The sequence below is a fragment of the Podarcis liolepis genome, assembly GCF_965112155.1.
Source record: "Podarcis liolepis genome assembly, chromosome: 18".
Lineage (NCBI taxonomy): Eukaryota > Metazoa > Chordata > Lepidosauria > Squamata > Lacertidae > Podarcis > Podarcis liolepis.
The window spans coordinates 12,163,684-12,183,433 of NC_139572.1; the positions used below are offsets into that span (position 1 = coordinate 12,163,684).

The 19,750-nt window shown below is 53.2% G+C and overlaps 1 protein-coding gene across 1 annotated transcript; it reads right to left on the minus strand.

Annotated features, from left to right (window-relative positions):
• Positions 1 to 1,825: 1,825 nt before the first annotated feature.
• On the minus strand, positions 1,826 to 19,533 carry LOC310697321 (inactive serine/threonine-protein kinase PLK5-like). Its single transcript, XM_083483854.1, has 15 exons — positions 18,940 to 19,533; positions 16,626 to 16,733; positions 13,141 to 13,257; positions 11,967 to 12,096; positions 9,993 to 10,080; positions 8,777 to 8,872; positions 8,287 to 8,485; positions 7,279 to 7,417; positions 6,646 to 6,716; positions 5,773 to 5,869; positions 5,004 to 5,075; positions 3,959 to 4,121; positions 3,694 to 3,823; positions 2,897 to 3,007; positions 1,826 to 2,779 (listed from the first exon to the last, which is right to left on the minus strand). The coding sequence occupies exons 1-15, from the start codon at positions 19,051 to 19,053 to the stop codon at positions 2,591 to 2,593; spliced, it is 1,824 nt and encodes a 607-aa protein (XP_083339980.1). The 5' UTR covers positions 19,054 to 19,533; the 3' UTR covers positions 1,826 to 2,590.
• Positions 19,534 to 19,750: the final 217 nt, after the last annotated feature.

Sequence of the window (19,750 nt, forward strand, 5' to 3'; positions counted from 1 at the left end):
AAGACTGGTGGGATGGGGCACGAGGGACAGGGTCTCTGGCCTCCTTTTTAACCCAGAGAATGTTCAACGTCCCGCTGTGTCTGGTCGTACTTATTTCGGGCCAGCTGTAAACTCAGAACACATTTAGCAAAGTTTACTATCTGGGAAGGGAAGGCAGGGGCCGCGTGTCTGAGCCTGTTGGGTGCACAGAGCCCCACACCATATCCAGCCCAGGGGCCCTGTCCTCACAGGGAACCTTGGGATCCCGATGGACTGCCTGTGGGCCTGGAGGTTCCAGAAGAAGAGCCTGGTTGTGGGATCAGGCCAAAGAGGCTCTCTGCAGTGACATCTAAGCACCCAGGAATTGAGAGACTGCCTCTGGAGCTGGAGGGTCCATAGAAGACAATATGGTCAAAGGGGGCCCGTCTAGTAAGCCACCAAGCAGGACCTGAGTGCCAGGCACTGCCCAGTGCTTGTTTTCCATTGTCTAGTATTCAGTGGTAGACTGCCCCTGGGCTTGGAGGCTCTACTATCCCATCCTGGTCTCATTCAGAAGCATTTGCTGTCTCCAAGAGGGGAGGGCGAGTGCAGCCATCACGGCTGCGTAGCTGCAGGTTCCAAGCTGGTCCCACCTGCGGTTTTGGCACCACACAGAGTGGAGGGCAAGGGGCAAATCGGGGGGGGGGGGCTGCAGTTACAGGGGGGAGGCGGCTGGTGGAAATGTAGCCTGGAGACAAGAAGGGCTTGAGCAGGACGTGTCTCCCTGGGGTAGAAGCAGAAGGTCTTGGGTTTGATTCCTGACATCTCCTTGCCTGAAAGCCTGGACAGCTGCTGCTGGCCTGTGCAGACAATATGGAACCTGACTCCACAGCTTTGTGTTAAGACCATGAGAACCAGAATCTGTTTCCAAAGACAAGCTTGGTGGACAAGCACCTGGCTTTGCACACAGGTCCTGGGGTTGACTGTTGCTCCTCTGAAACCCCCAGAAAGTTCCCGACCAAGACGGGGGGGGGGGGCAGGGCCTGATCCTCAGTGGAGCAGCCAATGCACATGCCCCACAGCAGTCACATTCCTGTGCTGTGTTTCCCCAGGAGGTGGTGACATGCTTATCCCAAGGACCTTGTCGCTCCTGGAGGTTTAATCTGCAAGGGGGGGGGGCAGCGATGGCGGAGTGGCTTTTTTCCACAGAGGGTGCACAGCATCACCCTACAGAGCCAACAGCCAGAGAGGGCCCCACTTCTCTGCCAAGGAGGAAGGATCCGCCCCGCAAGGATGGGTTTGCCCACCTCCCAGAGGAAGCCAATGGGGCAAAGATGCAGGGAGGGCATTCCCCCCCCATTGGTCTGTACTTTTGAGATTATGGGATGTCTGCAAATCTGCCCTTTAAGTCAGAATGCTGAGGACTTGAATCTTAGTAGACCTTTGGGAATAAATACAAGTTTGTCTTCAAAACAGGACTAGAATCTTGCTTTGCCCAAAAGTAAATGTTCAGAGAACCATAGAATGATAGATTTGGAAGGGACCCCAAGGGTCATCTAGCCCAACCCCCTGCAATGCAGGAACCATTTGCCCAATGTGGGGCTCAAACCTGCAAGCCTGAGATTAAGTCTCCTGACTGAGCTATCATAGCCAAGTGGCAGCTTGTTGGCCGGTCCTTTTGAGCCATCTCTGCTGGGCGGTGTAGACAATATGGAATGAGAGGCAGTGGACCTGGGAGAGACCTGGGTTCAAATCCCAACTCAGTTGTGTAGCCCCACCTTGGGGGCCAGTCGCTGGCTCTCAGCTTCACCTACCTCATAGGATTGTTGGGGGGACAAAACAGGAGAAAGAATCCTGAGTCACATGGTCTGAGTCACATTGCTTTAATTAAAAACAGGAACTTGGGAGGGAGCTGCTGTATCAGGACAGGGAACAGCTTAGCACTCGCCGCAGTCGTCATCGCCGCTGCTTGCCTGAGATCGGCCATGGGCAAGAATCCTGCTCTGCCCACTAACCACCCTCCCCCCGTTTCTCCCATACTCAGCTTGCACCCCACAGATCAAACTCCTCCAGCCACCAGAGACCCTCCTTCCCTTCCCTCGTCTTGGGGGTCCCCTTACTTTTTCCTCCTCACCGGCTCCGCAGAACCACCACCCTCCAGCCCCCACAACCAGCACAGCAATGTGTGGGAAGCCCCACCCCTACCCCAAACCCCCTCGCCCCCAACCACTGGCTGTCCACCCCCACCGGGACCCACAGCTGCCCCCTTTCTGTACCACTTGCTTATTATCCTCATAGATTTCTAGAGTTGGAAGGGACCCCAAGAGTCATCCAGCCCAACGCCCTGCAATCCAGGAATATCCCACCCAACATGAGATTCGAACCCGCAACCCAATCTGCCGTCTCCGCTGCCTCAGGCTTCATCCTGCCCTCACCACCTGCTTGCTCCTAGGCTGCTCCTTACAAGACACAAGGATCCTGCCTGGATTTCCAACCCTTGCACAGAGCCCACCACCACCACCTGGCCCCAACCCCATGTGGGGGGCAGAGCAGGATCTGGCCAGCAGCCTGTGAGTGACAGGGCAGGGAGTGTAAGGGGGCTCAGGGAAAGGGGGGTGCTGGGAGTGCTCTGCTACAGGCAGTGCAGCATGCTCAGGGCATAGCTGAGGCGCTCTCGCAAGGGGATCGTCCAACCTCGCAGGACCAGCGTCTCCAGCGGGAAGGTCCTGCTCTGGCGCTGCTGGTCGACGAAAGTCAGGAGGTGCCCCCCAGCTGACGTGGGGCTCAGCACAAGCTTGGTGCGGTCGTGGTAGAAGTTGACCTGGGAATGGGGGGCAGAAAGGGGAGGAAGTGATGGATGTGTGGAAAACAACTTGGTGGGAAAGAAAAACCGTAAGATGGAGACCCCTCCTCCCCACCCCACCCAGGTGACTCTTACCTGCAGGGTCCCGTCGCTGAAGAGCATCAAAAGTGCCTCCTGGGACTTTGCAAAGTGCAGGAGGCAGAGGTTGTCCAGCGAGGTGGTGGGACTTGCCTGCTGGTGACCCCCCTGGGGAAGGAGGAGGGGAAATTGTAGAATGGCAGAGATGGAAGTTAAAGCTATGGTTTTCCCAGTAGTGATGTATGGAAGTGAGAGCTGGACCATCAAGAAGGCTGATCACCAAAGAATTGATGCTTTTGATTTATGGTGCTGGAGGAGACTCTTGAGAGTCCCGTGGGCTGCAAGAAGATCAAACCTCTCCATTCTGAAGGAAATCAGCCCTGAGTGCTCACTGGAAGGACAGATCCTGAAGCTGAGGCTCCAGTACTTTGGCCACCTCATGAGAAGAGAAGACTCCCTGGAAAAGACCCTGATGTTGGGAAAGATGGAGGGCACAAGGAGAAGGGGATGACAGAGGACGAGATGGTGGGACAGTGTTCGCGAAGCTACCAGCATGAGGGAGGCAGTGGAAGACAGGAGTGCCAGGCGTGCTCTGGTCCAGGGGGTCACGAAGAGGCAGACATGACCAAATGACAAGAAGAGATGGAAGGCCCCCTGAGGGTCATGTAGCCCAACCCCCTGCCAGGCAGGAATCTTTTGCCCAATGAGGCTTGAACCCACAACCCTGAAATTATGGGTGCCTTCCAACTCTACAGCAGTTTATTTTATATTGGATACAATTTTAAAAGAACTGGGGTTCAGGGGGCACCAGCTCTTGTCTCCTGGCTGCTCCCCTCCCCTCCTGCTCTGCTCACCTCCAGGAGTCGCTGCTGCATGTACCGGCTGAAGAAGTGGAGAATCCCCATTTTCATGGTCAGCGAAGGCGGCACGTCTCTCCGCGGGAAGGATGAGGCCTCGTGGAGCTCGGGGCAGTAGCAGACATGCCTGGGTGTGTGTGTGCAGGGAGGAGAGATTTTAAAGAAACCAGCAGGCAGCTCAAGCCAGCTTCTTTTCCTCTGCCCTCCTCAGCCCCTTCTGTGCTCACGAAGACAGCAGGAAACAGGGTGGGGCGGCACTCACTGACGTTGTGGGCAAAGCGCGATGTGGGTCCCATCGGCCAGGAGCACTCCGGTGGAGCCGTCCGAGAGCAGGTAGCTGAAGCCGTACTTGTTGGAGTAGTCGACCCACTTGGTGACCATCTGGATGGGTCCAGCCCTTGGGGGCCCCTCGGGATCCTCTTCCGCTGCAGAGAGAAGGCAGGAAGGAACCGTTCGGTCAGGGGGGTGGAGGGAGGGGCTCAACTCCCCCCCCCAAAAAAACCCTCTTTTAGGTTTTTTCTCCCTCCCTGCATTTTCTAAAATCGGGTCTGTACTTTATAGCCTCCTATGGGTGCAGCAACCCCCCCAAAAAAAAAACCAAAACCTGCCAGCCTATTTGCAAAGCTAAGCTGTGGTTTCAAATTGGGGGGGGGGATGCAAGTTGAGATTCTTCCCTTGCAGGGGGTTTGACTACGTGACCCTCAGGGACCCTTCTGATGTGTTGTTCAAGGGGAAAATAGTTCTTTCTTGTGCTTATTTTGTTATGTATTCCGTGGTTATTATATTGTAATTTAACATAGCTGACCACCCTGAGATCTGCAGATGAAGGGCAGGATACAAATTTAAATAACAAGAATTCTGCTGCACTGCTGCTGCTTCTGATCTGAATCCAATAATGGCAGAGTCGGAAGGGACCCCAAGGGACATCCAGCCCAACCCGCTGCTTATGCAGGAATCTTTCGCCCAACGTGGGGCTCGAACCCACGACCCTGAGATTAAGAGTCTCAAGCTCTACCAACCGAGCTCTCCCAGGTCAGAATAATAAGGGGCTCCTTTACTGACACCCCCCCAAATCTGGAAGAAATGAAGTCTGAAGATGGGACCCTCAACCTTCCTTTCCAAGAGGTCCAGTTTCTCACTCCTCCAAGGTGCTGCGCAGACATTTCCAGGCTGCGTGATGACATGAGGGTGACCCCAAAGGTGGCCATTTAAGTCGGGCAGAGACAGTCCCTTCCAGGGACAGGGGGTGGGAGGTCAGAACACAGCCAGTTCCTGGGCCTGGGCATGCAAACGATAGGGAGCCTCACCCAGGGGGATGGTCTTTAGGCAGGTCCGCAGAACTTCATCCGCTTTGGCCATCATGCTCCTCTCGGCATCGGCTGGAGGAGAGACAGAGATGGAGTGAGAAGCAGCAGGTGCTGGGGGCAGTGCTGGGGGGGGCAGACTCTCCACCCGCACCTCTGCCCCCCACAGCCTTCCAAACACTGCAGGTTCCTGGCCCCCCATTTCATGAGCGCTTAGCTCCATTCCTACACGGGACAGCCGAGATGGGAAGCTGCTGCAGCCTTGTCCTGAGCTGGGCTGTGCCTGGATATGAAGGTGCGTCCCAGCCCCACCCCTCTTCTCCTCCCTTCCTGCCCCAAATTCCAAAGTAGAAGTTTTGGGGTTCAAATGTTGCAGCTCCCTTTCTGGAGGCCTCTTGGAGCCACCCCAGAACAGCACAGAAGGAGGGTGCTGAGTTTGGGGTTGCCTTTGTCACTGACCCCCACAAGGCTCCCCAGGCTACCCCCTTCTTCCCAGCTCACACCTCCCTCTGGCTCCGTGGCCCAATTTTTCTGCATCTTTCAGCTCTGATAACCCCTGGAACCACAGAATGGTAGAACTGGAAGGGGACTCCAGGGGTCTGCTATGCAGAAACAGAGGACAGCCTCCTGTCATCCTGTCTGTTTGGGTCTCTGGCAAGCGGCCCTCAGGCTGGAAAAAGGAGCTGCTTCACTCCTGCTCTGCCCAATCAGGAGATGCAGCAGACTCTCAGCCGCAAGCACCCCAGTTCTTGGCCTCGGTGGTGCCACTCACCCGCCTCCCGGCTGACGTTCAAGGAGCCCCTCATGAGCAAGCAGACGGGGAAGGTGGCTGTGTCCTCAGTGGCATTCTGGCTGTCCTCTTCCACTTCCTTCCAGAGGACAAGAAGAAAGAAGCAGCCCGTAAAGCCCACAGAACAAGGTGGACTGGGAAGCCCCCCTGCAGCCCCCACTGAGGACATCTGGGAGGGAAGAGGGTGGGCCACTCCACTACGAACTTCAGAGATTGTTTGTGCTTGGACATCACTGGGTGCTATTTTGAATCACCAGATTTGTATCTGCGGTGTGCTTGTGTTCATCGCATTCATAGTCTACCTTTCCTCAAGGAATCATAGTAGAGTTGGAAGGGGGTCCCCAAGGGCCATCTAGTCCAACCCCCGGCAATGAAGGAATATGGGGAGTTGCACCTGTAGCCTTGGAGTTATCTGCCCCATGCTCCAACCAACGGAGCTATAATTTCATTATGTTCCATTTCTGGTTTTTCAGATCAAATGATTTTCCAGACTATTTATGGATGCTGCCTTTGTCCTGCCCCCCCCCCGGGTGGGGCATGTTCTCGCTCACCTTGGCGGCCGTAGCTGCTCTCCCCTTACTGCAGAAGGAACAACAGAGGCAGGGCAGCCTGGTCTTGCCTCCAGCCAGTCATGTCAGTCCAGTGAGATTCTAGCCAGGGACTTCCTGGCTGCTCAGTCTCACAAATCAATCCATCAATTGATCAGTCTCTGTGATACGGGCAGTTCCCATGCACAAGGACGCCAAGAAGATCCATTTGGGGGCACCAGATTTTGGCCTCACACAGGGTGCCCTATTACCCAAGACTACCAAAGTCTGACCCAGATTGATTGACACACACACAGCCATTTCTTACCAGGCTGGGGGTCTTCTCGGCAGGCATCCGAAGTGGCGGCATCCCTTCCGCTTCCTGGGGTGGGGGGCTCACTGGGGGAGAGGAAGAAGAGGGGCCCCATTAGGTTCGCAGCCTTTGGGGGGTCATGCCCAGTAATGCCAATTTAAAACCGAAACAGATTTTGCATTTCAATTTGTTTCATATTTGGGGCACACACGTTCCATGCAACCCTTTTGCATGGCACCTCACTCTCCCCTTACGTGGGACTGAAGGATTAATCGAGGAAAGCAAGGTTGCCTCTGAGCCTGTGGAGAGCGCTGTCCCCTTCTTCATACAGTGTGTCATTAAACTGTGGAACTTGCTGCCATGGCTCTTCTGAGAGAACCTCCAGGTCTAGAGGCAGTCTATCATGATTCCTAGATTTTTAGGGAATTTGGCTACTGTGGGGACAGGACACTGGACTAGAGGGGCCCCCTTGGGCCTGATCCAGGCGTTCTACTGTTACATTGCCAGGGCTCCATTGAAAAGCGAGGTTGCCTCTGAGTACGTGGAGAGCACTGTCCCCTCTCTGCTAGACTGTGGAGGATGGTCTCCCATTTGGGGGGGCAGTTCCTGGTGGTCTCCTCACCCCACCCCTCGCAAGCGAAGGCTCACCTGTCCGGGTCTCCTGGCACAGGGAGCCATGCAGGAAAACCTTCGCTGCTTTCTGGAAGAACTTCCTCAGTGGGTTGGGAAGCACGAAGAGCGGGGCAGAATGACAGGCGCGGGAAGGCAGCTGGGTCGGGGTGAAGCCCTGGCGAGAGAGGAAGAGCAGGATGAGTCCCTTCACGCTCCCAAGCCACGCTTGCAAAACAGGGAAGAACATTCCGGCTGCTCAAGGCGAAAGCAGAGTCGCTTGTGGGTGAGAAATGTCGACCTGGATTGAAAATGGGGCCCTTTCCTGTTTCCCTTTCCCCTTCTTTTTCCCTTTCCCTCTTTTCCTTTTCTTCTCTCCACACAGGAAGAAGGCTCAGAGCTCGGAGAGGGGTGGTGGGATGGCAATGAAGGGTCAGAGGGAGAAGACGGGGAGGAGGAGGTGTTGAAAGCTGAAGAAGTAACAGGTCTTAGTGAGCGGGGAGAGTTTGTGGCAGAGAGAAGTCCAGACTCAGAGGCAGGAGCTGAAGCAGGAGAGGAGGGAGGCCAAGAGGCAGAGAGGGGAAGAGCCATGGGGGTCTCCCCCTCCTGCTGCAAGAAGCTCCCCTCCCCGCTGGTCTCCCAGAAGCAGGAGAGGCATGAAAAGGGTGGAGGAGAGGTTGGCTTAGTCGCTGATTGCTTGGGAAAGACCCTGGAGAGGAGGCAGGGAGCTTCCATCTCAGCAACTGACTTTCATGCAGCGAGACCACCAGGAAGGAGCTGCTCTACTCACTAGGCCAAGTCTGTGCAGATGGTGGTTTTGCTAGCAAACAGTTCACTCCAACTTTGAACTACAGTATGGGGGTAGAGCCTAAGACTCTGCCAGTCAGGGTCTGGGCAGTCTCCCTGGGTGCAAGCTAGTTTCCCACGGCCTCATGAGAACTGGGATCTTAGCTCATGTTCCTCTGCCCAGCCTGCTGGAAGAGATCCCGAGTCAGAGACCCTGCAGAGCCACTGCGTCTGGGAGCTGCTTTGCCCCTGGGCACCCACCTGGGTGAAAAACTCGTGGGCGAGGGTTTCTTCCAGGGTGGGCCGTGCTTCAGGATCGGGGGCCAGCAGCTTCCCAATGAGGCCCCTGGCACTGGGTGAGAGGCGGCTGGGGGTGGGGTAGCGCCCTTCCCGGATGCAGCGGTACATCTCCTGCTTGTGGGTGATCTCAAAGGGGGAGCAGCCCGTGAGGGCCGTGTACCTGGGGGGGGGTGAGGAAAAAGAAGCCAAGAAGGGGACCCCATAGATCCCGTATTTCATTTTGTACATAAAACATAGAGAATGACAGGCAAAAAAGTAAAAACAGACCTAGAGGCATGTAGGATAACTCAGTTGGTAGAGCAGGAGACTTAATGCCAGGGTCGTGGGTTCGAGCCCCACCATGAGCAAAAGATTTCTGCATTGCAGAGGGTTGGACTAGATGACCCTGGGAGGTCCCTTCCAAGCCTGCAATTCTGCGATTCTATTATTCCTTTCCACCAGAGCTACTTACATGATGCAGCCAAGAGCCCAGACATCCGACTTGAACGAGTGCCCCTTTTTGGCAATGACTTCAGGAGCCAGGTAATTGGGGGTCCCACAGACCACTCTGTGGGGAGAGGAAAGGCCCTTTAGGGAAGGGGGAAAGCAACAGCAACACCGAGGAAGCCAGGCTTCCCTTCTGCATGCAGGACAGGTGCTCTAGAGCTGCAAATCCAGCAAGATGCATCGTTCTGAATTAAACAGGAATAGAGGAATTTTCCTTATACAGAGTCCAGCCATTGCTCCATCTATCCCAGCGCTGACGGACAGCAATGACTCTCCAGGGTTTCAGACTCAGCCATCTCTCTCAGTCAGCCCTGCTGTGGACCCTGCCGCCTTCTGCATGCCTAGCAGCTGCTCTGCCCCTGGGCTGCGGCCTATGAGGCTTCTACCAGCAAGAAGGTGGGAGATTTGAACCCACAACCAGATGAAAAACTGGATCAGATTTGCTGCAGACTCCTCCTCCTCCGTGGAGGTCTGGGCAGGGCTTGCTCTGGAAAGCTGATGGATCCGGGTGGATATACAGTGGTACCTCGGTTTATGAACTTAATCCATTCCGGAAGTTTGTTCTTAAACCGAAACCGTTCTTAAACTGAGGCACGCTTTCCATAAAGAAGCCTCATGTGCCGGTGTCCTTCCACCGTCTGGATTCTGTTCTGAGACCGAGGTAAAGTTTGCAAACTGGGACACTACTTCTGGTTTTGCGGAGTTTGTAAACCGAATCATTTGTAAACAGGACTGTTCTTAAACCGAGGTACCACTGTGTAAGGAAGCTGGCTTTCCTCCCCACCCTGGGAGAAATTAGGGATCCTTCTGTGCCCCATCAGAAACAGAGACTGCAGAATCACTCAGGAGTAATCCCCACTGGAACAAGAGGTTTCCCTTCCGAGGAAACCTACAAAAGTGTCAGACGAGGACTTGGGGGAGGCCAGTGGGTGAGCTTGGGGACCAGTTGCTGCCCCTCAGTCTGGCCTCCCCAGTGGCCATTGTGCGGATCAAGTGGGGAGGGAGGGGAGAGAAGCAGGCATGGGGTCCCCTGAGGTCCTTGGAGTTAAGAAAGGTGGGATGCAAATGCATCAAAGGAAGGAATAACTAAATATTGCAACTCCAAGGCTTTAATGTCTGCCTTTACCCCACCAGGAAATCCAAGGCTCCCTTTCTCTGCCCAGCCACCCCATAATACTCACCCTCTCCTCCGGTTGGCCTGTTCCTCACGAGTCGCCAGCCCCAGGTCCCCAATCTTCACCTGCATGGTCTTCGTGATGAAGAAGTTACCTGAGCACATGAAGAGTTCAGAGGTATAGAGAGTCCCATCCTTTCCCACACTAAATGCCGGACAGTTGCTCCCAGAAAAGAGCCAGTGGGGTCCTGGGAGATCCGGGTTCAGATCTCGCCACTCAGCTTGGCCTGCCTCACAGGGCTCTTGTGAGGACAAACCGGGCCGTGTGCTGTGTGCACTCCTTTCAGAAAAGAAGGAACAGAATGAAGAATAAACTTGGAGGCTGCATTGGGCAACAACTGGGTGGGGGGGTGTCAGTGGGTGCCCTTTTTTACCTTTGAGGTTTTAGCATGTTTTTGCATCTGCTGGAAGCTGCCCAGAGCGGCTGGGGCAACCCAGTCAGATGGGTGGGGTACAAATAATAACAACATGGAGAGCTCTGTTGGTGAGAGCTTGGTGCCGACAATGCCAAGGTTGCAGGTTCGACCCCCGTCAGGGACAGCTGCATATTCCTGCATTGCAGGGGGTTGGGCTAGATGACCCTCAGGGTCCCTTCCAACTCTACAAATCTATAATTCTATGATTGGAAAAGGGAAGTGTGTGTTACAATAAGTTCACTTTTTCAAAGAATGGGTTTCCTTGTGCAAGAACGGCCTGTGGCCTCAACTGGCAGGCATGGGACCGAATCCTACCCCAAAATGGTGACAGTCTGGTCTGGAGGCCCTGCAGACCTCTGCAGAAGCAAACCAGGATGGGTGCTGTGGTCTGCCAGGAAAGGTCTTCATCTCCCCTCCCACCTTTCCCTTGTTAAATTTGCAAATAAAAATAAATTTTGCAAAAGCACGACTTCTTGATAAACAAGCTGTCTGGAAGACCTCGGGCTCTTTGCAAATGCACGATGTCAGCTGGAGGCTCAGGATACAGAGACGCTTGTGCATGTGTGTGAGAGAGATCCTTGCTCTGCCCTTGCAGGCTAAATCAGATCAGCGGTCGCACTCAGAGCCTCCCGCCCCTGGCAATAGTGCCATGAGGTCACCCTGCAGGCATTCGCTCTGCCCCTACCAGAGTCATCCTGGGCTGCTGTGTATATTTTTAACCCCCTCTCCAAAGCCCAGGAGGGTCCCAGGACAGAGAGCGAATTGGGGGCACTGGGTGATTAACTCGTCCTGCGCTGCAGTGCCAATCACAGCATCCCATCCCTTGCCTGGCGGGTGTGAGAGCAAATCGGCTCTTCTGGTGCAGAAACAGGGAGCGGATCTCTCCCAGAGAAAGGACCCTTCACACCTTCCACGCATTTCTCAGCTTTCACATTCCAAAAACAAGAGGTGCTAAAAAGTTGCAACATGATTTGAAAGATGTTTTGTTTAAGTTAATATAGTTTAATTTCGCCTGGTAAGCGAAAGGTGCATAAAAATGCATAGAAATAATTAAAAATGACTGCCAAGTACTTGCAGTTATATTATAGATTATTATAGATTGTTGTTGTTATTGATTACCTAACATTTTCAGAAGGCAAAATTAAAATTCTTTGGTTTTCCAAAAGCCATTTAGGTGCATCTTCATCAAACATAAACTTGCCAAGCTAAATGTTGTCCTATCACAGCAGAATTCCTCAGGCCCCAAAGCATATTTCTAGGACCCATCACTGAAGAAATCTGCAAAAATTAAGTTCCGTCCTCTAAGATGACACACCCTGTCATGAACCTTAAAAATCTACAGATAGTGCACTGGGGGGGGGGCGGTGGTTGTTGGTCTGAGCCATTGGGGCGGAGCTGATGTCCGGTAGTGGTGTGGAGCATGGGCTATGAGGCTGGGGGTACCCCATTGGAGATGTGACTCCTCCCCTCGCACCCCAGACAGGTCCCATGGATGCGACAGAGGCACACCCAGCACGGGTCCATTGGAGGCCCCCTCCCCCCTCCCCCAGCCGCCAGACACCTACTCAGCTTGAGGTCCCGGTGAATGATGCCTTGCTGGTGGAGGTACTGCAGGCCAGCAATGACTTGCTTGAGGTAGAAGCGGACCTCAGGCTCCGTCAGCGTCTTGCGGGCTTTCAGGATATGGGCCAGGGACTGGAGAGAGAGAACATCAGGGTTTTAGCAGCCTCACTCCAAATCCCAGGGTCCCAAAGGGTGCCACTCCCCACTGGTCATGGTGGCTGAATTGCACCCCCCCCAAAAAAAAGAAATCATATGGGGACAGCTGCATCTGTTGAATTGCCTGCCCTTTTGTGCAATGCTTGTGCAATGTGAAAGAGCGTGGCCTGAGATGGCAGAAAAGGATGGGGCCGCTGGTGAAATTCCTTACTCAAGGGGCAGAAGCTCTGTTTGGTTTTGCGCCGGGGAAAGCATGGGGTGGGCAGCCGGGGACAATACTGGTGCCAGACTCTCCCCATTCTGTTGGGGAGGGAGTGGCTTTAGCCAGGCCAGCAAAGAATTGTAGAAGTGTAAAGTTGGAAGGAACTCCAAAGGTCATCTAGTCCAACCCGCTGCAAGGCAGCAATGCAACTGCAAGCCTCTTCTAGGAGATGGCAGACGGGTCAGAACAGCAAAGAAAGCTTCAGGGTGCCAACTTCTTAGAACCTTCTGAGCAAATAATAATAATAATAATAATAATAATAATAATAATAATAATAATAATAATAATTTTATTATTTATACTGCGCCCATCTGGCTGGGTTTCCCCAGCCACTCTGGGCAGCTTCCAGCAGAATATGAAAACATTATAAAACATCAAACATTAAAAACATCCTGATACAGGGCTGCCTTCAGATGTCTTCTAACAACTGAGTAGTTATTTATCTCCCTGACATCTGGTGGGAGGGCGCCACCACCAAGAAGGCCCTCAGAGCTGGACCTCAGAGGAAGGGGTGGTGTTGTGGAGACGCTCCAATGACCAACTTCAGCAGACTGGGCATTTGTCAGAAGCACAGGAGTAAACGGAGTCACTTTCCCCCAGGGATTCTTGAACTCCAATTCCTGCATTGCAACCCTGCAATTCTATGGACAACTTTCTGTATTCCATTGCAGGCGGAAGGAAGGAAGGAAACCCTTTGAGGGCCCAGCCTGTCAGCTCCCTCTCTGCTCTGGCTCTCCCTTTCTCTCGCTTTTTCTCACCTTCCGACTGCAGTACTCCAGGACCATGTAGATGTTCTCCTGGTCAGCAAAATGCCGGTGGAAGCCAACAATATTCCTGTGCTTGAGCTGGCTGTGCAGCTCAATCTCGCGCTCGACCTGCAGGGGGTGGGGGGAGAAAGCCACGAGGTTCCTGCTGAAGCGCCAGCAGAGACACCCACCCACCCGCCCACCTTGCCCCAGCAGAGAGGAGAGGAGCCACGGGTGCAGGTGCTGGAGTCAGCGAGAAACTCAGCAATATCTACAGTATGTATATTTACGACGTCCAAGGACAAAGGAGAGCAAAGCGAATGGAGAATCTGCAATGAGAAAGGAAGGCCTGTGCCTGTGCCTCTGCTAGAGACCGTTGCCCTTTGCCCACCCCACCCCCCATTTTGGCAGTCTCCCCACTTTCCAGAACCTTAGACTGGAAGCTCTTTGGGGCAGGATCCCTTTGGCAGCATGGCGCCTGGCGGCCTCTTAGCTCACATCCTATGCGACTGGGTGCTTTCTGCAATATTCCCTGCCCCCAGGAGCTTCTGATCCCAGGATGGCAAGGGTGTAGTGTGGGGACTGGGGGGTCGTGGCCCTGGGCACACAGTTTTGAGGGGTGCAAAACAGGTGCTGGCTCCCAAGGGAATCCCCGTCCTTCCCTGCCTGCCAAAGTGTCTGGAGCCAAGCCTGGACCAGCCCCCACGTCCCCGGGCCCCTTGCCGAAGGGCCACCTGGTCAGCACTCTCTCTTGGATGGTGAGGACAGAGGGAGGCAGACAAGGGGCAGCCTCAGACCCCCTATGCAGAGATGTTTTGACTTTTCAAGTCTGGCTTTAGGCCGGGGGGAGCTCAGAGCTGTGGAGGCCTCTAATTTTGGAGGGGCCTTGAAACATGCCTTTAAATATCACATGGATTTCAGTGTTGACTATGGAAAAGGGGCTGACTTGTCTAGAAGGGACAAAAATATTGTCAAGTTGGAGTCTCCCAGAGTGAAAGGAGCAGAAGACAAAGTAAAGTACAGGTATAAACATGAAGAAGACCTGCGGAAGGGACATGGAAAAGACTTAAGAGCCTCAGATATAAGGTCACCAGGTTGATGGACTAGATGGATGGGACAGAAAGGACTGACAAAACCTGAGACCAGGAGAAGAGATGATGGATGAAGATTGACAGAAAGTTTTAAAAATTTATTTAGAAAAGTATCGTAAAATTAATGAGCATTAGAAAAATGTTGGAATGAAATTATGTGGCTTTAGCAGAAATGTTAAAAAGAATTATGTAAGAATATGTTATGGTTAAAAGAATTCGGTATAAGTAAGATTTAAGTTTTAGGGTTTTTTATGGTAAGATAAGGTTAAAATAGATTAAGGTAATTTAATGACAGAATATTGTGTAAGATGCAAAGGATTTGCTGAGATAATTAATAACTAGAATACAAAAAAGGGAGGTGTGAGGAGGTCGATGAAATAAGTTAATGAAAGTTAAGGATTTGGGAATATTGGATTTGTTTTTAAATTTGTTGTATATTTTTGTTTTTTGATTGTGTTGTATTGTGTGTTTTGTTTTTTCTTTTTGATTTTGGTTTCTATTGATTTGTATTGTTTAATTGTTACTTTTATCTACTGTTGTCTTTCTTTTTCTCTTTTTCTTGTTTTTTCCTTCTTTTTTTCTTTGTAATTTTAAAATTTTCAATAAATATCATTTTAAAAAAAGACAAGGGGCAGCCTCGGCATGGCCTGGTGCAGCACTCCTCTCTGCGGGCATTGGGGGGATTTGCCCGCCATGGGCCATGTCATCTGGCTGGACTCCCCCCTGCGCAGGTGGGCAGTGCCCCGGACACCAGCAATGCGCACTAAGCCACTGGCTGGGTAAAATGTTATGAAGTAGAGGCAGGGAGCCGTGCTGAGATCAGGAGGGGCAGGGTCATGGCAGGGTCATGCATCCATCACAGATCAGATCCCCCAGATGCATTTGCTTCACAGATGATAATAATAATAATAATAAATAATAATTTTATTACTTATACCCCACCCATCTGGCTAGGTTTTCTCAGATTTGAGAAAAGCCCTGCAGCAGGCAGATCAGGCCCATCGCAGCTAGCATCCTGCCCTCACAGGAGCCAACCAGACACCCCAAATGGAAACTCACTAGCAGGACCTGAGAGCAGCAGCCTTCTCCCACTCCAGTGTTCTAAGATAGGAGGCTCCATTGAGGAATCATAAGAAACTAAAAAGAGCTCAACTGCTGGATCAGACTCAAAGGGGGCCCATCGATTCCAGTCTTCTCTTCTCATAGTGACCAAATACCCCTAAGAACCAAGCAATCGAGATAGACTGCCTCTGGACCTGGAGGTTCCATCAGAATGTAAGAAGAGCCGGCTGGATCAGGTCAATGGCCCATTTTGCCCAGCATCCTGTCCTCAGAGTGGCCAACCATTATGAGAAACCTACAAACAGGATCCGAGCACAAGAGCAACTCTCCCCTCCAGCAGTTTCCAACAACTGGCATTCGGAAGCCTCTGACTGTCAGGACAGAGCATAGCCATTGTGGCTGGCAGCCATCCAAAGCCACCGCCTCCTCCTTGAATTTGTCCAATCCTCATTTCAAAGCCATCCAAGCTGGTGGCCATCAGTGTCTCCTGTGGGAGGGAGTTCCACAGTTTAACTCTGTGCTGCCTTCTTTAATCTACTGGAATTTCAGCTTTGCCCATGAATTCCAGTGTCAGGTGAGGAAGAAAAGCTTCCTTTTGCCCACTTTCTTCTACTTTGCATGATTTTAAGCCTTGTTTAAATGCTCAAGTGCAGAGGAACGCCACCCTTTGGGTGGGAATAAAGGGGTCAGGAAAAGAAAAGTGTGTGTCCCCCAATATTGAGAAAGGAAAGGAAGGCCCTTCCTTAAAGCATTTTTATCCTAAAGGTAAAGGTAAAGGGACCCCTGACCATTAGGTCCAGTCATGACCGACTCTGAGGTTGCGGCGCTCATCTTGCTTTATTGGCCAAGGGAGCCGGCGTACAGCTTCTAAGCCGCTTCTGGCGAACCAGAGCAGCGCACGGAAATGCCATTTACCTTCCCGCCAGAGCGGTACCTATTTATCTACTTGCACGTTGAGGTGCTTTCGAACTGCTAGGTTGGCAGGAGCAGGGACCGAGCAACGGGAGCTCACCCCTTCGCGGGGATTCGAACCGCTGACCTTCTGATCAGCAAGTCCTAGGCCACAGCGCCACCCGCATCCCATTTTTATCCTACTCTCCAGCTAAAAAAAAGATGCCTGCAATCGAGAAGACATAGCATGAAAGGAAAAATGGTGGGGAGGGAGGAGGGCAAATGAAGGAACCCGTTCTTAGCAGCAAATTTAAAAAAGGGAGGTGGGGTGCTTAATGGCATTGGAGTGGGTAAAAGGGTCTTCCTACCACAGGGGCACCCAGCTAAAGATGGCACCAACTACAATAATCATTTGCAGGGGCTCCCCCACCCCATGATCATATCTGGGCTCACCTTCCCTCGGTTGTCCAGCCTGGAGACCCGGGACTGAGGCACGACCTTCACGGCATAGACCTTGTTGGTGGAGGTGTCTGTGAACTTGTAGCATCTCCCAAAGGCGCCCTGAGGGGAAAGAGAGGAAGAGGGTGGCGGGTGGGGGTCAGCCAGGAACTCCATTTGTTGCAGGGAGCGTGGGTGGGCGGTGTGTCCCCTAAAACACACACACACACACACACACACACAGGCTTGATTAGTTGCAAATCCTGTATTGCAGGGGGTTGGACTAGATGACCCTCGGGATCCCTCCTAACTCTACAATTCTATGATTCATTTCCTGGCTCCAAAGCCAGGTTTATGCTGCTGCTTTCCTCTGGTCACAGGCTTGTCCTGCTGCCTCAGATGGATGGCCTCTGAGGTCCCAAAATTCTGAGGCCATCAATTCAGACCCATAATTTGAGGTCCACCTCCAAGGGCCTTCTAGTGGTTCCTTCCCTGCAAGAAGTGAGGTTACAGGGAACCAGGCTGAAGGCCTTTTTGGTGGTGGGGCCCGCCCTGTAGAATGCCCTCCTGTCAGATGTCAAGGAAATAAAGAACTGTCTGACTTTTGAAAGACATTTGAAGGTTTAGGGAAGTTTTTAATGTTTGATGTTTTATCGTGTTTTTAATATTCTGTTGGGAGCCACCCAGAGTGGCTGGGGAGGCCCGGCCAGATGGACGGGGTATAAGTAATAAATTTATTATTGTTATTATTATTATTTCCAACCCCCTTCCCCACAAGGCAGGAATATCAACTCAAGCATCCAGGCCACCCAGCCTCTGCTTAAAAACCTTCCAGGAAGGAGAGCCCTTCACCTTCTTCCGAGGTCGTCCTGTCTAACAATCCTTAGATAACCAGTTCGCTCCATCTTCCATGAGGCAGAGATCTCCTCTCAGCCTCCTCTTCTCCAGGCTAAACATCCCCACCTCCCGTGGAACAAGCGCGCCAGAGGCATGGCCGCGGCAGAGCTGCTCGGCCTGCAGAAGGAGACCCAGGTTCTCCGGGTAAGGATTCGCCCCGACCAAGGGGCATCTTCTGCTCAAAAACCAAAGCAGACTGCTTCTCCCGCTCCCCATTGGCTGGCGCCTCGAGTGGGCGGGGCATGCCCGACCCCACCCGGGAGAAAGCGGAGCAGACCCAGAGTGAGAAAGGGGCGGGTGGGAAATCCCCCGATCCGGATGTCTCTGGGCTCAAGCTGGGGAAAGGGCTCAGACGCGAAGGACTCCTGAGTCCTGGGGGCGTGGGTGGGTGTTGTGACTTGTTGCGGGCAGAGCGGCAGTCCCGGCTCCCCAAATGCAAAACATGGACCCACTCCGGATTAAGCACGTGTAGCCACTGCACTTCTCATCATGTATTTGCAAAACAAAGCTGGATGATGAAGGATTCTGTGAGACTCCGAAGCTTGCCGGGTGCTTGGGGAGAAAAAACGATCTGATCCTGACAGCAGAATTGCCTTGCTGTGGATTTGGAGGGGCATAGTTGCCTTTTGCGCCTTTGACCCCCGTCCACCAGTTTCCCAAATAGCCCGTCCCGGGCTCGGAGCTCCGGAAAAACCGAGAGCGCCGCCTCGTCGCGGCTCTACCCAGAACTCCGGGCGCTGCAAAGACAAACGCGCAATGTCTCATATGTTGCAAAAGGGGCAAACTCCGTTAGAAAAAATGGTCCCTGAACTCCTTCGGCGTGGGGAGATCAGTGGAAGAAGGAAGACGCAGGAACCCAAAATGTGAACGTAAGACAACGCACAGTTTAAGAAAAACTAGGTTTTGCAGATTTAGATGCGTGAATTGAAAATGCGCGCGCGCGCGTGTGTGAGAAGTGTGAAATGGACCCCATGTTTCGTCCCAGGGGCTTCAGAGGAAAGAAAACAGATAAGATCAGATCAGATCTAGGACCCGGACGCCTGGGTCCTGTGCTCAAACCTGGGAGGAAAAGGAGGCGCCTGATTCTCCACAAGAGTTCTTCCTGCGTGACCTTGGTTCACCTCTTCACCTGGTGACTCAGTTTCCCCCAACGGGGAGCCGTCATTCTTGCAAATCCCCCTCAAAGAGAGCAAACTTCCTTGCTGCCGCCACCCCACACCGCTTTGAAAGTGGGGGTCTCTGTCTGCGCCTGTTCCAACAGGCCCATTTCCACCCGACGCATCCCTGTGCACGAGCTAAGAGGGCAGAAAATCCCGCAAACGTCATCTAAAAATGCCAAAAAATTAGAGTTGCAATTCTTAATCGAGGTTGCAAAATCCCTAAGCCAAGCGAAAGGGAAAGGAAATTGCAAAATAACCACAGAATTATTTACCTTCCCCAAAAGCTGCCCTCTCTTGTAAAGCGTCCCCGTGCTCGGATCCTCTATGAAGTATTTGAGGCTCTCGCCTTCTGCCCTCCTCCAGGCGGGGTGCTCCATCCGCCCCATCGGGTGCCCCCCACCCCCCTCCCACCCTCTTTTTTGCAAACTCCTCCGGCTGCTCCTTAGAGTCTCTGGCCAGGAGGGAGCCGATGCCAGGTCCTCTTATAAGGCGGGGTTGGGGGTGGAGAGTAAGGGGGGCCGGCCAGGGGGGCCTCTGCTGCCCAGGCAGCCTCCTCTGCCCATTGGAGGGCCGGGGATCCGCGATCCGGAGCAGAAGCGGCGCAGCACCCGGGCGAGACGCCGGCCGGGAGGAGGGCGGAGAAATGCCGAAGCGCAAACTGGAGCGAAAGGAATCGGTTTAAAGAGCTGCGCTTGGTTCTTCGGCCGACTTCCAGCATCCGGATTAGGTCCAAGGGGTGTGGGCGAACCTGCTCCTGCACCCTGAAAGTCCACGGACAGGCGAGGTCCAGGTAGGTGCCCCCCACCCGTGGGCAGTGGAACCCCAAAGTCTCCCAGGCGAAGTCCCAGCCAGGTGGCGGTTCCGCCAGGTCGGAGTTGAAGGGTTTGTGTGCTCAGAGGTGGGCGGGGGTTTCGCCTTCTGGGCTGGGTGGGACTTCTCCCCCCATAAACTGTCGGGGGTCGGGTGGTGGGTGGGGTGCTGATGGACCCACATGGTGCCTGTGGATGAGGGGCACCTGCGCCCCCTCCTGGACACAGGTATTAGGCATTCCTTCGTTAACCCTTTATTGATTGGAGGCCGTCG